This window comes from Myxine glutinosa, chromosome 13 (genome assembly GCF_964187855.1).
Source record: "Myxine glutinosa chromosome 13, kmMyxGlut1.1, whole genome shotgun sequence".
Lineage (NCBI taxonomy): Eukaryota > Metazoa > Chordata > Myxini > Myxiniformes > Myxinidae > Myxine > Myxine glutinosa.
The window spans coordinates 58,321,187-58,344,661 of record NC_136273.1 but is presented as its reverse complement, the minus strand read 5'-3'; the positions used below and the strand labels follow the sequence as shown (position 1 = coordinate 58,344,661).

Genomic DNA, 23,475 nt, shown 5'->3' with positions numbered 1-23,475 from the left:
GAAGCCTTGTGGCCCCAAACTTTGCTTGCATACTTCTCAAACTCCAAAGGTGTTTGGGTGCGTTAAAACATCCTTTTTGAAGATGATTAACAGGGTGCTCATAACAAAATAAATCTAAATAAGCCTTACCAAAATGGTGGTGCACCATCTTGCTCAGGTCTCTGTGACATCGCTGAGTTCTCAAGCCACCATTTTGTTTCGACCTATTGAAACGTGCCTTAGCTTGGAAACACTATCTACTCTCACGGACTAATTAAAGTATTTAATCTAAGTCAGTGTTCGGGTCTGAGGATCTGATCCCGTGTTCTAAAAAACCTGCAAAATCTGAAAAAGTTAAGAAATCAGAGATTCTTATAACTATCGAAAAAAAAATCAATCAAAAATGGTTCATTAGAAGCATGTCATTTTTCACTGTCTTAATTCATACCTCCGTAGGAGAGGGTGTCACTCAACTGGGACCTGCAATAATTGTGATGAATGATTTTAAAGTCTTTAATTAAAGAAACTGCATTTTTAATGTATATTGTATGCTGGCAAGGTGTCCAAGGGTGTTCTGTTACCAAACAGCTAGCTAGCACTTGCCCAGCTGTACGTTCCTTACCAACGGTTTTGAATGGGGTGCTTGCTTGAGTGTTTGCCACTTGGCAAGGGCTCTACAAGAAACTTGGTAACTAAACACACACACCCCAGATTAATTACATGGCGATGAGGATAAACATCGATACCATGACTCATTTCAGCCATATCTATGAATTATTCCCTGGGGGGGGGGGGGGGGGGGTGAGAGGGGGAGGGGCAGATTTCGACACGACTTGTGGCAAAGATGAAACGCGGTTTGGTAGGAAACAAAAGCGGATTTTATTAATTATTTATCTTTCCCAAACATGGTTAAAAATGCTTTATACACTGTCAGTGACTAAGAGCAGATGGGAGTCTGAAGGGGAAGAGAAGGAGTGGGTGGGAGAGAGGGGAAGGGGTTAGGTGGGAGTCCGGAGGTGGGGTGAGTGGACAGGACAGGAGATAAGAGGGGGGGAGAGATAGGGGTGGAAGAAGGAGGGGAAAGAGGTGGGGTGCGAATTTCGAAGGAGGGGGAAAATAAGTTGGGTGGTAGTCTGGAGGGAGGTGGGTGGGAGGAGGCAGGGGAAGGGGTCGGTGGGAGTCCAGAGAGAGGTGGTGGGTTGAGAGAGGGGCAGGGGTGGGTTGAGAGAAGGGAAGGGGTGGGATGAGGGAGGGATAGGTGTAGGGTGTGAGTCCAGAGGGAGGGGTGGGAGGAAACAGGGGTGGGGGTGGAATGAGGTTTTCTGCAATTGCCCGGCAACGCTGGGTACCTTTGCTAGTAATACATAAAAAGTAGTGACCTTTATCTAACTACATCAAGATAAAATAAGTTTTCCTCAAAGAGAAATATTTCCTCAGAATTGCCAAAATCGTACATACATTTCTCTCCAGAACAACTCCTTTCCTTTTGTATTGGAAACAAAATGGTGGAAGGATGACGTCATTATCTACCAATACATGGCAGCACCAAGTAGACATCATCATTGGTTTCTTTGAAAACTGCAATGTTCCAACTAACCCCACATTCCCCCTCATGTCTCCTTCCCTCTCACCTCTTCCGAATTACATGACAAGTATTAAAGTTTCCCAAGTTCATACATCAACGCAATGGTTCACGCATCACCAGACCGATATTTTCCCCATTAAAAGCAGCTTAGTAATGGGAATTAGCACGTGATTTCGAGGCTGACGGGACACACAGTCCAGACAGTCGTCTGCTCACCCAGACAGTGCGAATCCACAGACAAACGCACTCACAAACCACGGTACGAGGAGGCACGACTTCATGGTGACAGAGCCGGGCGCCCGGGACACACAGCAGCCTCATTGTGCCGTCTGGGTAAACCTTGACACGGTCATGGCGTCCAGGGATTGCTGGGGGGTCGGTAAAGTGAGCTCGTGTTTTCAAGGTGCCCATGAAGGTGAAGAAGACGTAACTTGTCACGTGACTCGGGGGCAGCGCAGACAAACGGCGCTTGGTTCGTCTCGCTAGTCGGATCGGATCATCGGATCACACCCGCGGGTGTCTCGTGGAATCGTCCATAAGTGCAGGTGCGTGTGCTCGAATCATCGAGAACAAGTACATAATTCACAAGTTGGAATAGACGAGGTGAAAAACTTTTCTGCAGCAGCAGCCGAAGTCAGACCGACTTTATGCCAACTTAGTGTAAACTTTTTGGACACATTCCATGAAGAGTCCGGTAAACACCCAGGAACAAATGATTTAATGGAGCTATTTTATTGCTGTATTAACGTTTTGGTTTTGTCATTATAAAATATTTAAACTTCGTGTTGAATTTTAAATATATATATATATATACATTTAAACCTTTTTAAAATGCTGCACGTGGACGAGGTACACCAATACACCTCCAGGTATATTAATGAGTGACAAAGCGCTCTTTGTGATAATTCCTTCGACATGCTGAGAAAAAGAAAATGTTATGAAAAGAAAATGAAGATCCGGGTTTGAAAGGTTCTTTGTTACTTTTGTTGTTTGTTTGTTTAATGGAAATCGCCTCAAACAAGACATAAAGACACTCTAGGTGAGGGGACAAAGGGTTAAAAACTTGTGCCACATCTCTTGGCAATTTCAGGGAAACCGATCACAACACCTGAACATTACACGTTGGGTATTTACCTGGAAGTATGGTTATGGGTTAAGGATAATGTTATTTCTATTGATTTATTTACATTTTTGTCTCATATTTTCAGTTCTGTAAGTCAAAGGAACTTGATCACAGGAGTCATTTCAGACCACCATTCGCTCTGTTGTTATCTAAATAATAATATACTTGTTTGCAGTGTTTCTGTAACAATCTGAAAAAGGACTCGACTCTGATTCCGCAACTGGACCAGACGGCATCAGCCCACGTGTCCTAAAATCATGTTCTTCCGCTCTTTTACTCCCTCTCTCTGTTCCCTTCACCCTCTCTTTTGCTCAACGTCATCTGCCATCTGCTTGGAAATCAGCCAACATCACCGCTTTGCACAAAAAAGGTGCAAAAACAGATCCTAGCAACTACAGACCAACCAGCCTTCTCCCAATTATCAGCAAAGTCATGGAATCCATCATTGCTTCGGATATTAAATCTTTCCTCTTCTCCAATGGCTTGATCTCTGACCATCAATTTGGTTTCAGACCTGGTCACTCTACTCTGGACATGCCGCTTCTGCTTTCTCAACAATGGATGGAGGTCCTCAATGCCAAACAGGAAATTAGAGCTGTCTCCCTTGACATATCACGTGCCTTCGATACGGTCTGGCACCCCCGCTCTGCTCACCAAACTCTCCTCCTTTGGTATCCATGGAAATCTCCACGCATGGCTGGCGGACTTCCTCTCTAGTCGTAGTCAACGTGTGGCCCTGAATGGGTTTCTCTCATCTCCTCTTCCCGTTCAGGCTGTAGTTCCCCAAGGCTGTGTCCTGGGCCCTGTGCTTTTTCTGGTCTTCATCAATGATCTCTCTGACTCTCTTGAAAATCCTCTCTATCTCTTTGCCGACGACTCTACTCTCTGTCGCTCCATTCCTCATCCCTCAGATCAGCAGTCTGCAGCCTCCTCACTCTCTGCAGACCTGGACAAAATCACAGACTGGGCAAACAAGTGGAACATGTCTTTCAATCCTGACAAATCTCACACTCTTACGATGTCTCTCCGAAAAGACCGACTGGACAACCCTCCCATCCACTTTCTGAATAATCCTCTCCAAGAAGTTCTGTCACTCAAGCTTTTGGGTCTCACTATCTGCCATGATCTTTCCTGGGAAAACCACATTTAAAATCTGGCCTCCAAAGCCAGTCGCCGACTGGGCATCCTCCGTCGTGCGAAGTCCTTCCTTGGCACACCTGAGCTCCTCACCACATACAAGGCTTTCATCCGCAGCTCAATGGAATACTGCTCTCCCCTCTGGGCTGGTGCTCCTGCCTCACACCTAGCTCGTCCTCACGCTGTTGAAACCAAAGCGTTCAGAATCATTGGAATCTCCGGCGATGAAGCTAACTCCAAGGGCCTTTCACTCACTCCCCGCAGGCAGGTTGGTGGTCTTTCCGTCTTCTACCGACTCCTCTCTGGCCTTGTCCCCCCAGCTCTCTCTGGGCTCTGTCCCCCAAACATTCCTGCAGGTCGCACAAGAACTGCCTGCAACCCTCTTATGGTTAAACTGCCAAAATCAAGACTTTCTGCTCACCTTCACTCCTTCATTCCTCTTTTCTCCCACCTCTGGAACAAACTCCCTCACTCTCTTCAATCCTACTCCACCCTCCAGGTCTTTAAAATAGCTGTTCACCACCATCTCTTATCTTCCCCCATCCAAAACCTTGATCTTTTCTACCCCCACTAATTTCACCTCAAATCCTACACTTTTTTGAAATACCAACTTCTGTCCTGGAAGTCCTTGGTCTCCTTGTGTTTTATACCTCTCCCCCCCCCCCCCCCCCCCACTTCCCACGCCTCCTCCCCCCAGGCCCTCTCCCTCCCACACTTCTCCCTGCTCTCAAGTGTTGTGTTTGTGTGCTTGCCCTCCTCTCCCCATCTTGTCTTCCGCTCCCTCTTTTTGCATGTTTTGTTTGTCTGGTTGATTTGTTTGTGGAATAAATGTTAGCTCTTTCACGAGGCTCGATTCAGTGTACAAAAAAATGAGTGGGAGAGAGAGGGAAGCACAACAACACTCGAGAACAGGGACATCAGGAGATCTGTGGAAGATAGAGGACCGGGGCGGGGTACACGGGATAAACAAGATGGACACTGCAGGGGATTTCAGGAAAGAAAACAGAATTTGAAGGAGATGGATTTAGGGTGGATTAGTGGGAGTAGAAAAGATCAAGGTTATGGATGGGGGAAAATATGAGATGGTGGTGAACAGCTGTTTTGAAGACCTGGAGGGTGGAGTGGGATTGAAGAGAGTGAGGGAGTTTGTTCCAGAAGTGGGAGAAAAGAGGAATGAAGGAGTGAAGGTGAGCAGAAAGTCTTGATTTTGGCAGTTTAACCATAAGAGGGTTGCAGGCAGATCTTGTGCGACCTGTAGGAATATTTGGGGGACAGAGCCCAGAGAGAGCTGGGGGGGCAAGGCCAGAGAAGAGTCGGTAGAAGACGGAAAGACCACCAACCTGCCTGCGGTGAGTGAGTGAAAGGCCCTTGGAGGTAGCTTCATCGCGGGAGATTCCAATGATTCTGAACGCTTTGGCTTCAACAGCGTGAAGCCGAACTAGGTGTGAGGCAGGAGAGCAGTATTCCATTGAGCTGCGGATGAAAGCCTTGTATGTGGTGTGGAGCTCAGGTGTGCCAAAGAAGGACTTCGCACAAAATGATCGATGATTCAGAAATAAACTTTTAAAATTCCGGTCCATGAGCCACAAGACTTTCAGCATTCCATTGAACTGTTAACATCATTCCATTGAAGAGTCCTGAGACTGTTGGGTGTCCGCACTGCTAGTTTTGATGCTGGAACCTGTTAAATATCTTGTTGGCCTCTTTAGAGGAAAAGCCCTCCCAACCCAGATGTTTACCGGCTGCAGCGGAGATTATGTTGATTTTTCAGACCTCCTTGATACTTGAGTCGCACAGTTAAAAGATCTGGGTAACAAAGCCAATTAACCCCATTTTGGGAAAGAAAAAAAAAACCATATCGGCTTTACCACCTGTATCCACGGTTAGACATTCTTGATCTATCGTCTCGGGTCGACACCCCACCAAACTAGTCTGTATTTTAGCTTGGTTTGGAGTCATGGTGATCAAATTGGCTTCCTTGATTGGAGACTTCATTTTGAGGGCCTTGAGGACAGTATCAGCATATCAAAGCTTTCCTGTCGTTTTTAGCTCACATGGACTTGAGTCCGGTGAGCTTATGCGATCGAGCAGTGTCAGTAGTCAGTAGGTAATTCAGTGAGTGAGTGAGTGAGTGAGTGAGTGGGTCTGTAAATACTTCAGTCATTATCGCTTGAACCAAACACGATTTTGATGAAACTTGGCCACAAGCTGCATACCTGATGCCTAACGAAGGTGTATTTACCGCATCAAAACCTGTGCTCGTTAAAGGGATCTACGGGGTTGTGGTGTGATGTGACCCCCAAAATAGGTATTTGCTCTCTTCTCCAAAACTACCCACACGATTTTGATGAAACCTGGCCACAAGCTTCATATCTGATGCCTAATGAAGGTGTATTTACCGCATCAAAATCTGTGCTCATTGAGGGGGTTTGACCCCCCCCCCCCAACAAATAGGTATTTAATTGCTCTCTTCTCCGAAACTACCCACACGAATTTGATGAAACTTGGCCACAAGTTTCATATCTGATGCCTAACGAAGGTGTATTTACCGCATCAAAATCTGTGCTCATTGAGGGGGTTTGACCCCTCCCCCCCAACAAATAGGTATTTAATTGCTCTCTTCTCCAAAACTACCCACACGATTTTGATGAAACCTGGCCACAAGCTTCATATCTGATGCCTAACGAAGGTGTATTTACCGCATCAAAATCTGTGCTCATTGAGGGGGTTTGACCCCTCCCCCCCAACCAATAGGTATTTAATTGCTCTCTTCTCCGAAACTACCCACACGATTTTGATGAAACTTGGCCACAAGCTTCATATCTGATGCCTAACGAAGGTGTATTTACCGCATCAAAATCTGTGCTCATTGAGGGGGTTTGACCCCCCCCCCCCAACAAATAGGTATTTAATTGCTCTCTTCTCCGAAACTACCCACACGATTTTGATGAAACTTGGCCACAAGCTTCATATCTGATGCCTAACGAAGGTGTATTTACCGCATCAAAATCTGTGCTCATTGAGGGGGTTTGACCCCTCCCCCTCCAACCAATAGGTATTTAATTGCTCTCTTCTCCGAAACTACCCACACGAATTTGATGAAACTTGGCCACAAGTTTCATATCTGATGCCTAACGAAGGTGTATTTACCGCATCAAAATCTGTGCTCATTGAGGGGGTTTGACCCCTCCCCCCCAACAAATAGGTATTTAATTGCTCTCTTCTCCAAAACTACCCACACGATTTTGATGAAACCTGGCCACAAGCTTCATATCTGATGCCTAACGAAGGTGTATTTACCGCATCAAAATCTGTGCTCATTGAGGGGGTTTGACCCCTCCCCCCCAACCAATAGGTATTTAATTGCTCTCTTCTCCGAAACTACCCACACGATTTTGATGAAACTTGGCCACAAGCTTCATATCTGATGCCTAACGAAGGTGTATTTACCGCATCAAAATCTGTGCTCATTGAGGGGGTTTGACCCCCCCCCCCAACAAATAGGTATTTAATTGCTCTCTTCTCCGAAACTACCCACACGATTTTGATGAAACTTGGCCACAAGCTTCATATCTGATGCCTAACGAAGGTGTATTTACCGCATCAAAATCTGTGCTCATTGAGGGGGTTTGACCCCTCCCCCCCCAACAAATAGGTATTTAATTGCTCTCTTCTCCGAAACTACCCACACGATTTTGATGAAACTTGGCCACAAGCTTCATATCTGATGCGTAACGAAGGTGTATTTACCGCATCAAAATCTGTGCTCATTGAGGGGGTTTGACCCCTCCCCCCCCAACAAATAGGTATTTAATTGCTCTCTTCTCCAAAACTACCCACACGGTTTTGATGAAACTTGGCCACAAGCTTCATATCTGATGCCTCATGAAGGTGTATTTATCGCATCAAAATCTGTGCTCATTGAGGGGGTTTGACCCCTCCCCCCCAACAAATAGGTATTTAATTGCTCTCTTCTCCGAAACTACCCACACGATTTTGATGAAACTTGGCCACAAGCTTCATATCTGATGCCTAACGAAGGTGTATTTACCGCATCAAAATCTGTGCTCATTGAGGGGGTTTGACCCCTCCCCCCCCCAACAAATAGGTATTTAATTGCTCTCTTCTCCAAAACTACCCACACGATTTTGATGAAACCTGGCCACAAGCTTCATATCTGATGTCTAACGAAGGTGTATTTACCGCATCAAAATCTGTGCTCATTGAGGGGGTTTGACCCCTCCCCCCCAACAAATAGGTATTTAATTGCTCTCTTCTCCGAAACTACCCACACGAATTTGATGAAACTTGGCCACAAGTTTCATATCTGATGCCTAACGAAGGTGTATTTACCGCATCAAAATCTGTGCTCATTGAGGGGGTTTGACCCCTCCCCCCCAACAAATAGGTATTTAATTGCTCTCTTCTCCGAAACTACCCACACGATTTTGATGAAACTTGGCCACAAGCTTCATATCTGATGCCTAATGAAGGTGTATTTACCGCATCAAAATCTGTGCTCATTGAGGGGGTTTGACCCCCCCCCCAACAAATAGGTATTTAATTGCTCTCTTCTCCGAAACTACCCACACGATTTTGATGAAACTTGGCCACAAGCTTCATATCTGATGCCTAACGAAGGTGTATTTACCGCATCAAAATCTGTGCTCATTGAGGGGGTTTGACCCCTCCCCCCCCAACAAATAGGTATTTAATTGCTCTCTTCTCCGAAACTACCCACACGATTTTGATGAAACTTGGCCACAAGCTTCATATCTGATGCATAACGAAGGTGTATTTACCGCATCAAAATCTGTGCTCATTGAGGGGGTTTGACCCCTCCCCCCCCAACAAATAGGTATTTAATTGCTCTCTTCTCCAAAACTACCCACACGATTTTGATGAAACTTGGCCACAAGCTTCATATCTGATGCCTCATGAAGGTGTATTTACCGCATCAAAATCTGTGCTCATTGAGGGGGTTTGACCCCTCCCCCCCAACAAATAGGTATTTAATTGCTCTCTTCTCCGAAACTACCCACACGATTTTGATGAAACTTGGCCACAAGCTTCATATCTGATGCCTAACGAAGGTGTATTTACCGCATCAAAATCTGTGCTCATTGAGGGGGTTTGACCCCTCCCCCTCCAACAAATAGGTATTTAATTGCTCTCTTCTCCAAAACTACCCACACGATTTTGATGAAACCTGGCCACAAGCTTCATATCTGATGCCTAACGAAGGTGTATTTACCGCATCAAAATCTGTGCTCATTGAGGGGGTTTGACCCCTCCCCCCCAACCAATAGGTATTTAATTGCTCTCTTCTCCGAAACTACCCACACGATTTTGATGAAACTTGGCCACAAGTTTCATATCTGATGCCTAACGAAGGTGTATTTACCGCATCAAAATCTGTGCTCATTGAGAGGGTTTGACCCCTCCCCCCCCAACAAATAGGTATTTAATTGCTCTCTTCTCCGAAACTACCCACACGATTTTGATGAAACTTGACCACAAGCTGCATATCTGATGCCTAATCGAGGTGTATTTACCGCATCAAAATCTGCGCTTGTTAAAGGGATCTACGGGGGTGGGGTGTGATGTGACCCCCAAAATAGGTATTTGCTCTCTTCTCAGAAATTACACACACGTTTTTGATGAAACTTGATCACAACCTTTATCACCCATAATGTACCAAATATGGTTCACGGCATTAAAATATCAGTGTCTGAGAGTCTGTAGGGGGGAGGGGGAGGTTGTTCAGTGACCTCCTCCTGATCCAGGTGAGCTTCAGGAGCAGCAGTCCTATTTTTGCTGGCTGTGTCTTGGCAACTCTTTGAATGAAATTCCAGACAACCTCTGTTGGCTGCACTGTGTTCACCACCACAATTGGTACAGCACATTTTAACACTCCAACAACTAACTACCATAATCATGATCCCCATTGGCATTACATCTGCTGCAGTGTCGTTTTGTTTCCCTCTACTAGATGGCGCACTCTGCCCGAACTTTTGACGTTTATGACATCTCAAGGGGGTGAGGGATGTATTCCCGAACAGGAAAAGCCTGGTGACCAAGGAACACTTTCGGGTGTAGGGTAGGGGTGAAGGACACCACCACGGACGTGGTCTCAACCTTCGCACCCTCCCTAACCGTAGTGAGACGATGGGCATCAACAACACCCTTATGCATCACATGGTTCTTTATATCCTCCATCCTAATGGAAGAGGCAATTCCATAAATAACTCCCCGACTTTCCCTCACGGATCTAGGAATGAGGGCAGACACTCGGACACCACCAAAAAGGAAGTTTCTCTCCTTCTCGGGGCTCACCCCCTCGTCATCGACCGATACCTGCTCCATTCCCTCAGTTATCCCCAAAAACCTGCAGAGGGTGAGATTTGGCCCGGAAAATGTCGAATCGGTACAACACGGGAAGAGACGATATGGAATACCGGAAGAACAAGGAACTACAGAAGCACCCAACAACCCGGAAGTTGTCCAAAGATGCTCGACTCGACCACGTGTTTCCTCCATCAGACTCCCGCCGCCGAATCGCCCCTCACCCAGTTCCCCTTCCGCCGAGGAAGATGTTGAATTGTTGTCGGATGGCAATCGCGTCAGAACGCGACGGCAATCCCATTGATGTTGTTCCGCAGGAATGTTTCATCATGGATGTACCAATGACGTCATTACGTTTCAGCGTCCAAGCAAGTACGTACGTCATAGCGTCCTGATTACTTTATGGTGCAATCTTTCACCAGCTAATCGATCTCTGCTTCGTGTGGTCTTGTGCAAACACCCGTAGCTTTCCCACTGGGTCGAAGGTGAGATACACGTCATCCGATGGTTTTGCAATGCCACAAAGATAATCTTACTTTGGAATATCAATCGCTTTCTCATTGGAAGCATCGGCTTATGCAAATAACCATGGAGAAAACTATGTACCATGCAGCATGGGTTGTCTTGTCTAGGTTTGACTCCCAACTACAAGTTGTTGGAATGGTGTGTTGGTTGCATCAATGACCCCCAGATGGACGTTAAGCTGGGTGTCCTCTCTGAGTTAGTTGGTGGATGATCTTTATAATGGTTCTTTGACGAGGAGCAGACCGTGTGCCCCCGCAGGTCATCTCACAAACTTTGGTACATCAGGAGTAATGAAGGTTGTGGTCAAGTTTCATCGAAATTGTGTGTAGTATCGGAGAGGAGAGCAGATACTTATTTTGGGGGGTATGGGAGGAGGGACTCAATACCCATCATCCCTCCCTCAAGGATCTAGGGATGAGGGCAGACTTGGTGCCGCATCCCTCCTGCAGAATTCCTGATTCCGGTGGACTATGTCAGGGTACACACAAGACGGACTGGCCGCACGTGGTGGCCCAATGCCCTACGGTGACTTTACATTGGCATTTCCATTTTTTGCCCACTACTTGTACATACATACATAGAATCGCCTTATTTTAGTACGATTATCAAAATGAGCCATTCTTGATAAATAGCCCAAGAAAAATTATTAAAAGCGAGTTTTAAAGTTTTGTCACTGCACTGACAGCCATGAGCAGACAAAAATAGAAAATATACTTTAATTCAACTTGTGCTTCAGGAGTAAATACATCAAGTTCACACCAAAAAGACAATACCCAAAATCATGGGGGAAATGGGCAGAACCAGCAAATACGTTTCTTCAAACAATCGATTCACGTCGACACGTCTAATATACATCATAGTGGTATCGCCAAGATATAAATATTGCCCTTCTTCGTTTTCCTCCAAAAAGTGCAAACGTGTATCCGTGGAGGAATTGCCAGCAGGACGTTTAAAATGTTCTCTGGACAATTCCAAAAAAAAAAAAAAAAATTCATAAAGACTGATCATAAAGCAAGTCAACTAACAGAAATCAATTTTAAAAAATAATAATAATAATTGAGCACTACCACAGAAATATATATATATATATATATGTACAGTATAATAAAAAAAATATATCGAGGCTACATTCTTTCCAGAAACGGGCACACCTGCACTTGTCCTGAGATCATGGGAAACTTCACTTTAATGCAACCTTACATGTGGATGAGCTCACAAGTACAACGCAAACGAGTCAAAACCCACACCAAGTCGTCTTTTGCAAACGGCAGTTCACGTCTTCACGCAACAAAACTATCATTCTGGTAGCTGAGAAACCGAAATAAATAACCGTTACAACATTTATGGAATGAATATTAACCTCTCCTCAAACAGAAGAGGACGAAATACGAGCAGACGTGGGCCTTATTTCGGCAAAATTAAATAACACCAGTAATGCCAGTTCCTCAAGAAAACAATTTATCAGTTGTGCGATGGAGTTGCGTAAGGAACCCCAAACAGAGTGGAACTCGGCAATCCTGTTTGAAACAAAACACGTGGCGGAGCTGTACGACCGACCCCCTCTGCCCCCTGCCTTTATTATTTATTTAAACAGTAAACCGAGTTCTGAGGCAGCACTTGCAACAAGCTTAAATTATTTATCTATTCAAAGGAGGATAGTGTCTCAAGGCACACGACTGATGAACGAATCAGAAAATACATTAAGACTTTGGGTCCTGCAGCCTGATTGTTAAAGCCATGATCCCACTGCATGATCGTTGTCCAACAAGATAGCGTAGAGGTAGCAGCGCACCTGCCTTTGAGCAGTCTCGCCTGGGTTCTGTTCTGGAACGGAGTATGAACTGTCGGACTGACGCTTCGCGGACAGCACGTTGCATCAAAAAGTGCACCGGCCATCAGAAGTCACATTGAGCCTGTCTGCTGGAGACCTGTCTGCTGATGGAGTGTAGAGATACCATGGTGTCTTTACACGAGTAGGCAAAGTCATCTCCAACACCATGAACAAATTTCAGATTCTTCCCCAATTATCTCCACAAGATCAAACCAATGTGTTGGTGCTCTGGCAGCCGTCTTTATCGATGCTAGTTTGTAGAAAGTCAAATGGCATTTGTGTTTGACCAACGGCCTTGTTTAAAAAGACGTCGCTTAGTGCCGAACTTAAAAAGGAATCGTCAGCTTGAAATGCGGTCTCGGAATCGAGCTTTTCTAATCACGTCACCAATGTCATGAATCAAAATTGGAGCGGGGGAAAATATATATATATATATATATATATATATATATATATATATATATATATATATACACACACACAATTTGCTTCCAAACCTCCTTTTAAAAATACAAACAGGTTAAACTTTGACATCTCCAAGCTAAGTGTTTAGGTTGACAAGGCCAATCAGATTGATGATCCGAGCTTTTCTTGCACGTCCAATAACCGATTCAGAACCTCCTGCCTGTGAAGACAAATTCAATGCGAGTGCACACCAAGGGCTTGCTTCAAGTGTTCGTAGACCACGTAGCTGATGCTCACAGCTGGAATGACCTTCATGTAATTTGGAGCCAGTCCACGGTACAAGCCGAGTGGCCCGTCCTGCTTCAGAATGGAACGCAGAAGGGACATCATTGTAACGGATGTCTGGCTTGCAGTCGTTGTACTGGCTGTGAGAGGGAGAGAAAAGATTATGATACGTTACAATTTTGTACAACAAGCACAGAAAAAAAAAGTTTATCAAAAAGCTTAACAAAAAGGTTATGAAAAAAGTTTGTCCGTGCTCTACCCTTTGATTGCTTCAGTCTTTCCCAACATCCGTGATTAAAGCATTTTTTCCGAGTTGTTAAGCTGTTGTAATCCACATCTCCTGCCCTTTGTCACCGGGCTGTGTAATGTTACACAATTGCTCGGTGAGGTCAATGGGCGTGATGTTGAAACCATGCTTCCCGAATGAATCAGAATCTTCGCCTCAAACGTAGAAATGGATTTCATCGATTTGTTCCAAATTTTGATGCTTGGAGAAGCAAATAAACAATAGGACAAAAATAAAAAATAAACCCAGTATGACAGTACAAAGAGGGGGGAAAATATATAAATAAAGACAAATGTACGTGCTCAAACGCACACATGCAGACACCAGATGGCATCCAGGAAACGGGAGTCTGTAACGGAAAGAATTATTTCGCTTACAATAGACCTGGCCTGGGAAAGAGTCCCCAACATCAATATAATGAACTCTAATCTGTCGTTGAGAACTTCCCCTCAAACCGCCATGTGGCGCCCCGGGTGCAGGAAGGATGCGACGCTACGCAATGCACTTTGTGCGCCTGTGAGTTGGAGGGCAGTGGCAAGGCTTTCAAAGAACGACCAGGAAAGGAAGCACATGGCTCTCGGTGCTACAAAGGTGGCTGGAAACCCAAGCGTACGTCGGCTCATGATAAAGCAATAAACAAAGACGTTTCAAAATAATCTTTAAATTAAATGACAAAAATAGAAAACGCCACCGTGCCATTTCAACAGAATCAAAAAAAGATTCTGCCATTTCTTGCTTACAATCCCCGTATATACATAGTTTATCCCTTGACGTCAAGCTATAAACTGCATTGTGATTTGGGTAATCAATCATTTGAATGCATTATGTGAGGTACCATCAAATGCAATAATTTTGATTCCTTTTCTCCAATTATTTATCAATGCAGGGCTCACAGGGCAGATCAGAGGTAGCACACTTGCTTCGAGGCTGTCTCGTATGGGTTTCATTCCCTGCTCAAGGCTTCACGATTAACAACTCGCAGGTCCAGGTCCAGGTTTAAGAGCCAAATAACCACATCAGCTGCTGATGTGTAGATTCCTCCTATGACCCTGTTGGATTCCCACAATTCGAAGTAGTTAACTATGTGGTCCACAGTTTGGTCAGGGTTCCCACAGTTGCATGCTGTGATGGTTTTCCTCGATCTTTTCCCATTTATACAGGTGCTGAGACGTCCAAGCATGGGATATGTGAATCCAGTGTATTGCCATCTACTATAAACTGCCATCCTGGTGATTCACAGGCAAGCATTGCATTTTGCAATCAACAGTTCAAAGATAGAACATCCTGGCTTGCCCATCCACTAACATTTGCTTGTCGAGATTACTTTGCAAATATTAAATAAATAAAAGGCATGCCCCTGTGTCGGGATCGGAATTTGTTCATGGTGCTGGCGATAGCTCTCCTACTTTTGGAAAAAAGACACCATGGGATCTTTATTACGTCCACCGAGAATGCCAGCAGAAAGGACTCCCGTTTAACGTCCATCCGAGGGACGGCACACATTGATGAATCACCCTGCCCGTGAAACACTGGGATGACAGCTTATAGCTGGGTCGGGATACGTACCCAGGCAAGACAGCTCAGAGGCGAGTGTGTGTACCTGAGATTAAAGCTCTACGGTCACAAATAGACAAAGACAAACAACCCAAAATACCACAACAGTTTGGAAACAGGTGTTCATGCATCTCGGATTCAAATAGAGTACCTGCTGCTTGCATCCGGGTCCGGATTAGAGCAAGCGGATAGCTCGCGAGCTGGCCACAGGTGCTGGACACTGTACCACAAGCCAGCAGGACAAGGACCCCTGGTGCTGCACCTTCCGTGACATGCCTTTGCATCCACTTATTCTTGAGCGTCTAGAGAATGTAAAAAGGGATGGTGAAAGGTCAGACATTTTACAGGTCAAAATTACGTTGCACGATCTGAATCTAACAGACCATCATACACCAAATCCGAAGCCTGGTTACAAACAAGCACATTTTAAACTGAACTTCATCTTCTTAACTGCATCTGGCGAGTTTATTGCACTCACCTCATAAATAGCCAGGTCTATGCCCGCGTAGGGAATTATTCCTAGCATATTCGGTACGTAGCCTTTATAAAAGGCTCGTAGACCCTCCAGCTGCAGGAGACGTTGAGCACAGCCCACTATGCTGTTGTATTCCCCTGTCCTCGACAATGCAAGCCTAGTTTTCAACACCTGTAAGGCAGATGAGGGACAAATGAATGGTGTTCCCATAAAAAAAGTGCAGGGAGAATAGGGACATAGCAAGAAAGAAAAGCATAATAGGTTATTCGTACAACATACCTCCATCGGGTATATTATGGTCTGTGCAGTGAGTCCTGCAAGCGAACCAGCAACCATGCGCTCCTGCAGGCCAATGTTTTCCTGCTGAGAGCCAATCAGCTTCTTTATCTGCAAGCAGAAAGTCGGATTAATTTGACAAGTATGGTTTAATCCCAAATTTGCAAAAAAATTTTAAAAAAGAAGAATGGGATTTAAGTTTGTGTGATGCAATATTTTCTGCTGGAGACAAGTATATTTCTCGCAGTTTTGATGACAGAAAAAGGAATTTATGAACACAGTTATCGTAATAAAACAACAAACAGATGCGGCGATGGAGCCAGCTTTGCTCGGCAAACACGCACAGCCAATGTTCACCTGCTCGTAGGCCGTGAACTTGATAGCAGACTCTGGTGCTATTTTCAGCACGTTGACAGCATTGCCACGCCACAAAGACCGTACCCCACCCTCGCGCAGCATGTGGGTAAACCCACTCACTAACCCAATGTTGTTAGTGCGTGACGCTTTCACCTGCCAGGAAACAAAGTAGCGAATCAGAGTTAATGAGATTACGGATAATAAATGAGTGCTTCAATGGACCCATGCCGTTGCACGGAACCAAGCGTTTAGCTCGAATGGTCACGTGCAACAGGCTGAATGTTAGTGAATGGTGATGAACTTTATGCGTGGCTCACCTGCATGATCACCTTTAGGCGGTCCAGCGGTGCAGTGCACGTGCGTGACACAGCGCCGGCACCACCGCCTGCCACCAACTGCCTCCACCACACACCCGTAAGGCGCTCCTGCTCAGTGAACTCATCAGGTACAAGAAGGTTTTCACCGACGTCCAGCATCTGCACACGAGTGCAAAAACACAAAACTCATAAACCAGGAAGGTTAACATCCACACTTCTCATCCAGCACTATATCAATCCCCATTCCAGTCTTTTCCCCCTTGATTGGCATACCGTGGAATGCTTCCAGTTGCCCACAATTTCTCTGATGCTGGAGGCTGGGTGCAAGAGGTGGTAGTCTCGCCATTCCGGCCAACCTACAGTCATACTTCCGCTTTGATCCATGCTGATAAAAGAAGAATAAATAAAAAAACTCAGTGATTAAACAATAAAAAATTAAAAAGAAAGGTCACATTTTAACCGTCCCTCGAATCACTCCTGATTTTCTCCGACAGAAAAATAAAAACAAAATTAAGAACATGAAGGAATGGTTTGGAATGTGGACAAGGGATGGGAGTTGTGGTATTGAAGCATAAGGGAAGAAAAAAAGCAATTTGAACCCGATTTTGTCAAAACAAAGGAAGGCTTTACTCAGATTTGATTATCAGGTTCAAATGGCTTTTTGTCTTCCCTTGTTCTTGACTACGACACCCTCCCTCCCATATTAATAATACCAATAAATATAAATATGTATATACAAAGTAGTGGAAGGATATGCAGAGTATCGTTGAGAGAGAGGAAGACAAATGATGAATTGCGAAAGATGATGGGAATAGAGCCTGTGATTGATGTTGTGAAGAGGAACAGGTTGAGATGGTTTGGTCATGTGTTGAGGAAGGATGAAAGTGACTGGTTGAGAAGAGTGATGGAAATGAATGTAGAAGGAAGTAGAGGACGGGGCAGACCGAGAAAGACTTGGCCAAAGATGGTGGAAGAAGAAATGCGGGCAAGGGGGTTAACAAGGAGAGTTGCAGACAGTAGGGAAAAATGGAGAACATTGTCATGGGGACCGCAAGGCTAACCCCGGCTCTAGCAGGGAAAATGGCCTTTAAAATGCATGTTGTTGTATATACAAACAAATACCGTGTGTGTGTGTATATATATATTATATATATATAAAACTACACTTTACATTCACACATACCACCCCTACCCCCCCCCCCCCCCCCCCCCCTCCAATAGAAAATAAATGGGGAAAAGAGGCAAAATGGGAAAACTAGCTAATTAGACGAGAGAGAGAGAGAGACAGAGACAGACAGAGACAGAGAGAGGGAGAGAGAGAGAGAGAGAGAGAGAGAGAGAGAGAGAGAGAGAGAGAGAGAGAGAGAGAGAGGATTCCTTGTGCAACATTTGTAACATGAAAATTAACATGATAGAACCCCACCATCGAGTAACCACAGTATACAAAGTGTTACGGATTCGGCCCTAATTATGGTTGTTATTGTTATCATTGTTGGTTCTAGATATTATGCTTATTGTGGCTTGAGGGAAAGGGTTATTGTGGTTAAAAGGTTTAAAAGCGCTCCTGGTAAAATGTGGCCGGAAATCGGATCGTGACCCGGAAGACAAAGGGAGCAAAGAAGAAGAGCGCATGAGGCAGAGGTGAAACGAGGCGTTTTGTAACAGATCCGCATCCAGCGTGGTCGAGCGTCCATGGAGAGGGAACTTTGAGTCCTGGAAAGGAATCTCGTGCGATCGTTGATATCGCTGGTGTCGTGGAAAAGCCTGCGAAGCCAGGTACAGGTGGGAGATTCCGGAGAATCTTCGCCTAGCGCCTGCAGCCCGAGGAAGAACCGACCGCCATTTCGGGGACCTCGCGCGTCGTTCGCGAACCCTTGGTAAGCCGCGTCCGCTGATCCCGCCCTCCGGTGGTTTGCCGAGGATGTGTGCGCGCGACAGCGGCCTTTGAAGAATACGGTGCGGTTCGCGACTGCACGGTGTATGTGCACGTTTGAATAGCGTCTTTGGGATTCCTCTTTCCACTGCCAATTGGGGTTGGCTGGGACCACGTGACGGTCCCCGCCTTACCTATATCTCCTTACCCACCTCATCACCATCGCCTCTTCGCCGGGAGCACCATTGTGTTCTAGAGACATTGAGAAGGACTCTGTTTCAGTCCCTGGGGGTGCCGTGAGTTTGAGCTAGGTTACCTTCTTAAGATTGGATTGTAGGGTGGATTGCCCCCCCATTGTTGTATGGTTCTTTTTTGTGTGCTTAATATATTGCTTGTTCATCACCCTTGGTGTGGTTTCATTATTGATTAATTTCAACCAAGGATAACATATTGTTATGGATATGAGAATTGTGTTTAATTGTAAAATATCACCCTCCTTCCTCCATTTGTTGTGTATAAAGGTCAAAGGTCGTTCCCGTAGTTATTCCATATACCACACGTAGCCAATCATAGATTTCCTCCTTGTTCAGTAGTTATCTCCTTATTATGTGTATTAGATTAAGGCTTTGTTCCCATTAGTTAATACTCCATTGCACCGAATCAAGTAAGGATAGCTCCCCTTCAATGACATTTTCCAGCCGAACTCACTCTCTGGGTAACGAAGCTTAACAAGCGTGGGGTGCGCGGCTCCTCAACTGGCCTGGCTTGGGAAGCGGCGTTCGCCGCTATGATGAAGATGTGCTCCGTGCTCTGTTTGAACAGGAAGGGCGGGGTCGCCGGGAAGAGGCACGCCACGAGGGGCGGGGTGTTCAGCCCCATGCCCAAGTAAGGACACAAGACCGTGGCTCGCCACGAGGGGCGCGCCGTTCGACTCTCTGCCCAAATAAGGTAGCAAGACCATGCCATTGCCTTACAAGGGCACGGAACAGAGCACGGAGGAGGGCGGTACCGAAACTGACGAGGGCGTGTCAGCCCCGCGCTTGAGGAGAAAGAGATATACGTGCGAGGATTGGGAGAGCAGCAGGTTGAAAGAGAGATATATGTACGTGCGAGGATTGGGAGAGCAGCAGGTTGAAAGAGAGATATACGTGCGAGGATTGGGAGAGCAGCAGGTTGAAAGAGAGATATACGTGCGACGATTGTAAAAAGCAGGAGATTGAGGGAGAGAGACGCGTGAGACGATTCCGAGGGAGGAGAGGACCGCAGCAGAGGACAAAAGAGCCCGAGGCGTGTCAAGGAAGGGCGAGATACGTGTGCCGCTGCCGCTCTGCTCGCTCCCAGCCCGGGAAGGACCTGCTTGCTGTGCGCCCTGCCAAAACCTTCCAGTTGTGGTCCGACCTGAATCTTCTGATCCCTCCAGCCAATCCACTCTGCAATCCCCCATTCGTGTAAGTCTGATTGTTCGTCCGTCTTTCATGTTGTCCCTGGGTTTATAAGTAAGACTGTTTAGTATGAGCTAATAATTGCACTGTGTCCTTCTGGTCCGTCCCTCTTTGTCGTTATTTTCTTATCCTTCTTTCTCCTTGGTTATTTTGATGATTTGTAAATAATAATAATAAATTAGATTTGTTCTTCCTACCTTGCCTTTCTTTCCCTTACATCCGTGGTCTTTGTGATTTCCCTCATTGGACACCTGTGGCACGATTTGGCCAACATTTCAGGATCGGGTTTAGTCTTTGCTAATGACTCGAACTTCGGGTTGCTAAAAACCGCTCGGCAACTAGACCATCCAAACCGGGGTTCGAGCGGTACTTGCCTCCTTGTTCTGCGGAGGTACGGATAAAGGTATTCGGGATAAACCCTGGACCCATAACCCTGATCCGTTCCATCCCGTGGGAGAGCGTTATAAGTACCAGGACCGGGGAGACGGCCAGCTTAACAGGACAAGGGGCTAATCACCCCTTGCTAACGGGAGAGCCGTCCCCTGTATCCGTTCTAGAGACATTGAGAAGGACTCTTACAGTCCCTGGGGGTGCCGTGAGTTTGAGCTAGGTTACCTTCTTAAGATTGGATTGTAGGGTGGATTGCCCCCCCATTGTTGTATGGTTATTTTTTGTGTGCTTAATATATTGCTTGTTCATCACCCTTGGTGTGGTTTCATTATTGATTAATTTCAACCAATGATAACATATCTTTCTGCCGGGGACCCTCTCGGGGTTCGGAGGTTTACCGAGACCAGGGGATAGGGGAGGACCCCGTAACAAAAGTGACAGTACGAGAAAAACAAAACTAAAACAAACAAACTGCTTTTTGAAGAGGAAGGTCACAAGTGTTTGGAAAGACATAAGGTAAAGAGTTCCAGCGTTTGGCAGTGGAGGGGAAGAAACAATCATAACGACCCACCCTTGAGTTGCCAATGGCCACACAGTAATCATGAGATGTAGTGGCTTGTCGAATATTCCGTGGTCTCACGAATGGTGGAGGTTCACAAACAACAAGTTATTGGGAGCAGAAACCGAAATAATATCTATGAAGAGAAAGAGAACCAACTTTGCAGGGTAATTCAAGCGAGTCGAGTTAGGAGGTCAGATTGAGAGAGTTGCCAAGTCGGATTACTTTGGATTCAATTCTGTCCAGGAAGTATGTGGAGCTAGAACCACCCCAGATGTGAGAGCAGTACTCCATACAAGGACGAATCAATCCTTTATATAGTTGAAGCAACTGTTGAGAGGAGAAGAATCTTCAACATCTGAACAAGACTCCCAGTTTATTCGAGGCAGACTTAGCTATTTGTGTAATGTGTGGATTCCAGGATAAATTTGATGTTAGGGTAATACCTAGTAGGTTTATTGTATTACATGGTGTAATTGTGGAGCTTTCAAAGGAGATTGGAGAGTTGAGGAGTTTTAGAGATGGGAAGAAATTGAGTTTTTGAATCATTAAGCTTAACTTGATTAAATTTGCATTTGTACATTTCCCAATGTACCAAAATTTTATTTAACAAAGTGTTGCTGCTACCGAAACCGTTCCTGGTCAAAGGTTATGCTAGCTTGCCGAACAGCTGGACTTGTCATTGACTTCCAGGCAGTCAGAGCAGGAATCTAATTTGTTCAGGGTGCCGACGATAACTCGTCATCTCTTCGTGAAAGACACAATGAGATCTAACAATTGACCAGTGCTGGTAGATGGACCAGATCCATAAATCAACAGCAAACAGCTGTCTATACTTTGGATATCTGCCGTCAGGCATTTTGCAACCACATGGCAACCACTTTGGAAAGTTCACACCTCGAGTTATGAAGGAATAACTGGTATGTAATGCGTCCTTTCTGCAGCCTCACGAGTATTTAAACAGGCACAAAACCCGTTCCATTTACTTCATCAAATACAAATCCACATAGCTTTTGATCAAGTAAACGTCTGGTCACAATACATGTTATGATGACTTTTCCCAACAATATTGCACTTTCAATGAAAAAGGAAGTTTAAAAATCGATTTCATCCGGTGATGGTTAAAAATACTATGGCATTCGAAGGCCATGTGATCCAGCAAATTGAATCCCAGTGGTTGGTTGGTCAGACACGTGCTGGGTTAAGGGTCACATTTCTGAGCTGTGAAGGTCACTTCATTTACCTGCAAAGTATTTTCTCCGCTTGCTGCAATGTAATGTGGACCCCAAGGTTCATCAGAGATTCTGCCAGTTCAGCGGCATCTATACGTCCTGCCGAAATACGTGCACCACCTTATGTTAGCCTGAATGTACAAAATGAATATGAATACATCAAGCTAAAGACCTGAGGCTATTACAGCCAATCAGTTAAAGCCAGTCACAATAAAGAACAGGTGTGAAAAAGCAAGATGGGGAGGGAATGAAGTATAGAAAAGAGAAGGTGTGCAGCAGAAGTAAATAGAAGAAGTTAAAACATGAATGACAAATTAAAAAATTTAAAAAAAGGAATCAAAGCTTAACAGGAGAATGCAGTGCAGAGGATGATATTACGCAAGTGAGGGAAAGGATCATAGACGGTTGCCCAGGATTATTACACAATGCTGTTACGTAGCAGGGAGGGGGGCAGTCGTCCCGAATATTCTCAGAAGTTTCAAGACACTCACCATCCTTCTTGCTATCGAGGCTCTTGAAAGCCAGTTTGAGGTTTTTCTCGTGCTCCTTGAGGTAGCTGACAAACTCTTCGAAGTCCAGGAGCCCATCTTTGTTCGCGTCGCCGGCTTTGAGGATTTGCTGCAATGGCAAAATGAATACAAAAAATGTGGAAATACTCCAGGTTTAGAACCAGAAAAGAAAACAAATAAACAAGAGGGAGAATTGCTTTGCAATGCAAGTCCCCTTCGAGTGTGATATTTTTAAGTCCAAAAAGGGCATAACTGAAAAGTTGACGAAACGCCCCAAAACTCAAGCTTGTTCTGGAACTTATAATACACCCAATCCCATGTAAAAAAGTTTCAGTTGAATATGTTAAATGGTAAGGACAAAGTCTGGAAATCCACATGTTGGACGGACGGATGGACAGACAGATAGGAGAACAAACCTATAGTCCCCTCCAGTAAAACTGGTAGGGGGCTAAAAGACGAGTGATTAAATAAAAAGACATACAGATACATTCAAAGTACACCGCCTCCATGCCAAATAATTAAATATCCTCCAGTGCGGCATTGCCGCACCTCTGGCACCCATTGCCATTGCCTGGCAATTGCCATTGCCTTCGGTGCCTCTGGCGCCCAGCAATACCGCCGTTTAGCTCATAGACTGTATTGGGAGGGAGAGGTGTACAATAATTGATTAATTGCATAATTAAAATAAATAAAAGATTATAAAATATTTTCTCAATCAATTGGCTAATAGCATAACTAACTAAACCACTAGTGCTTCATCCGAAGATGTATCTTGTTGAAATTTAATTAAATAAGTCATTAATAAAAAAATTAAAAAATTAATTGATTAATCAATAAATAATTAATCGATGAAATGATCAATAAATCAAAAATATCATTCATAGCCACGTCACTTGGTCACTGTCGTGTCCAAATATTAGCTTCCTAGCTCAAAAGGTGCCCAAGATATTGCCCAGATAAGAAAGAAAAGAAATAAATAATAATCATTAA

The 23,475-nt window shown here is 45.0% G+C and overlaps 2 protein-coding genes across 5 annotated transcripts in view; both read right to left on the bottom strand.

Moving 5' to 3' along the window:
• The window catches only part of LOC137415452 (procollagen C-endopeptidase enhancer 2-like), a 40,546-nt gene extending 30,071 nt beyond the window's left edge, over window positions 1–10,475 (bottom strand). Inside the window, exon 1 of one of the 2 annotated variants that reach the window (XM_078767107.1) lies at window positions 10,394–10,475. In XM_078767107.1, coding sequence (XP_078623233.1) covers window positions 10,394–10,470 — 77 coding nt within the window. In that variant the 5' untranslated portion in view covers window positions 10,471–10,475. Of the gene's footprint in view, window positions 1–1,780; window positions 2,107–10,393 lie in introns of those variants that run through there. The other variant, XM_078767108.1, reaches the window with a different exon arrangement.
• Window positions 10,476–11,396: 921 nt separating this feature from the next.
• The window catches only part of LOC137415943 (mitochondrial adenyl nucleotide antiporter SLC25A25), a 210,929-nt gene continuing 198,850 nt past the window's right edge, over window positions 11,397–23,475 (bottom strand). For all 3 annotated transcript variants that reach the window (XM_078767548.1, XM_068101471.2, XM_068101472.2), the window contains exons 2-10: window positions 22,468–22,594; window positions 21,988–22,075; window positions 16,754–16,865; window positions 16,481–16,639; window positions 16,164–16,316; window positions 15,810–15,917; window positions 15,534–15,701; window positions 15,207–15,357; window positions 11,397–13,355 (exon numbers count right to left, since the gene is read on the bottom strand). In XM_078767548.1, the coding sequence (XP_078623674.1) occupies window positions 13,165–13,355; window positions 15,207–15,357; window positions 15,534–15,701; window positions 15,810–15,917; window positions 16,164–16,316; window positions 16,481–16,639; window positions 16,754–16,865; window positions 21,988–22,075; window positions 22,468–22,594 (1,257 nt within the window). In that variant the 3' untranslated portion in view covers window positions 11,397–13,164. The remainder of the gene's footprint in view (window positions 13,356–15,206; window positions 15,358–15,533; window positions 15,702–15,809; window positions 15,918–16,163; window positions 16,317–16,480; window positions 16,640–16,753; window positions 16,866–21,987; window positions 22,076–22,467; window positions 22,595–23,475) is intronic.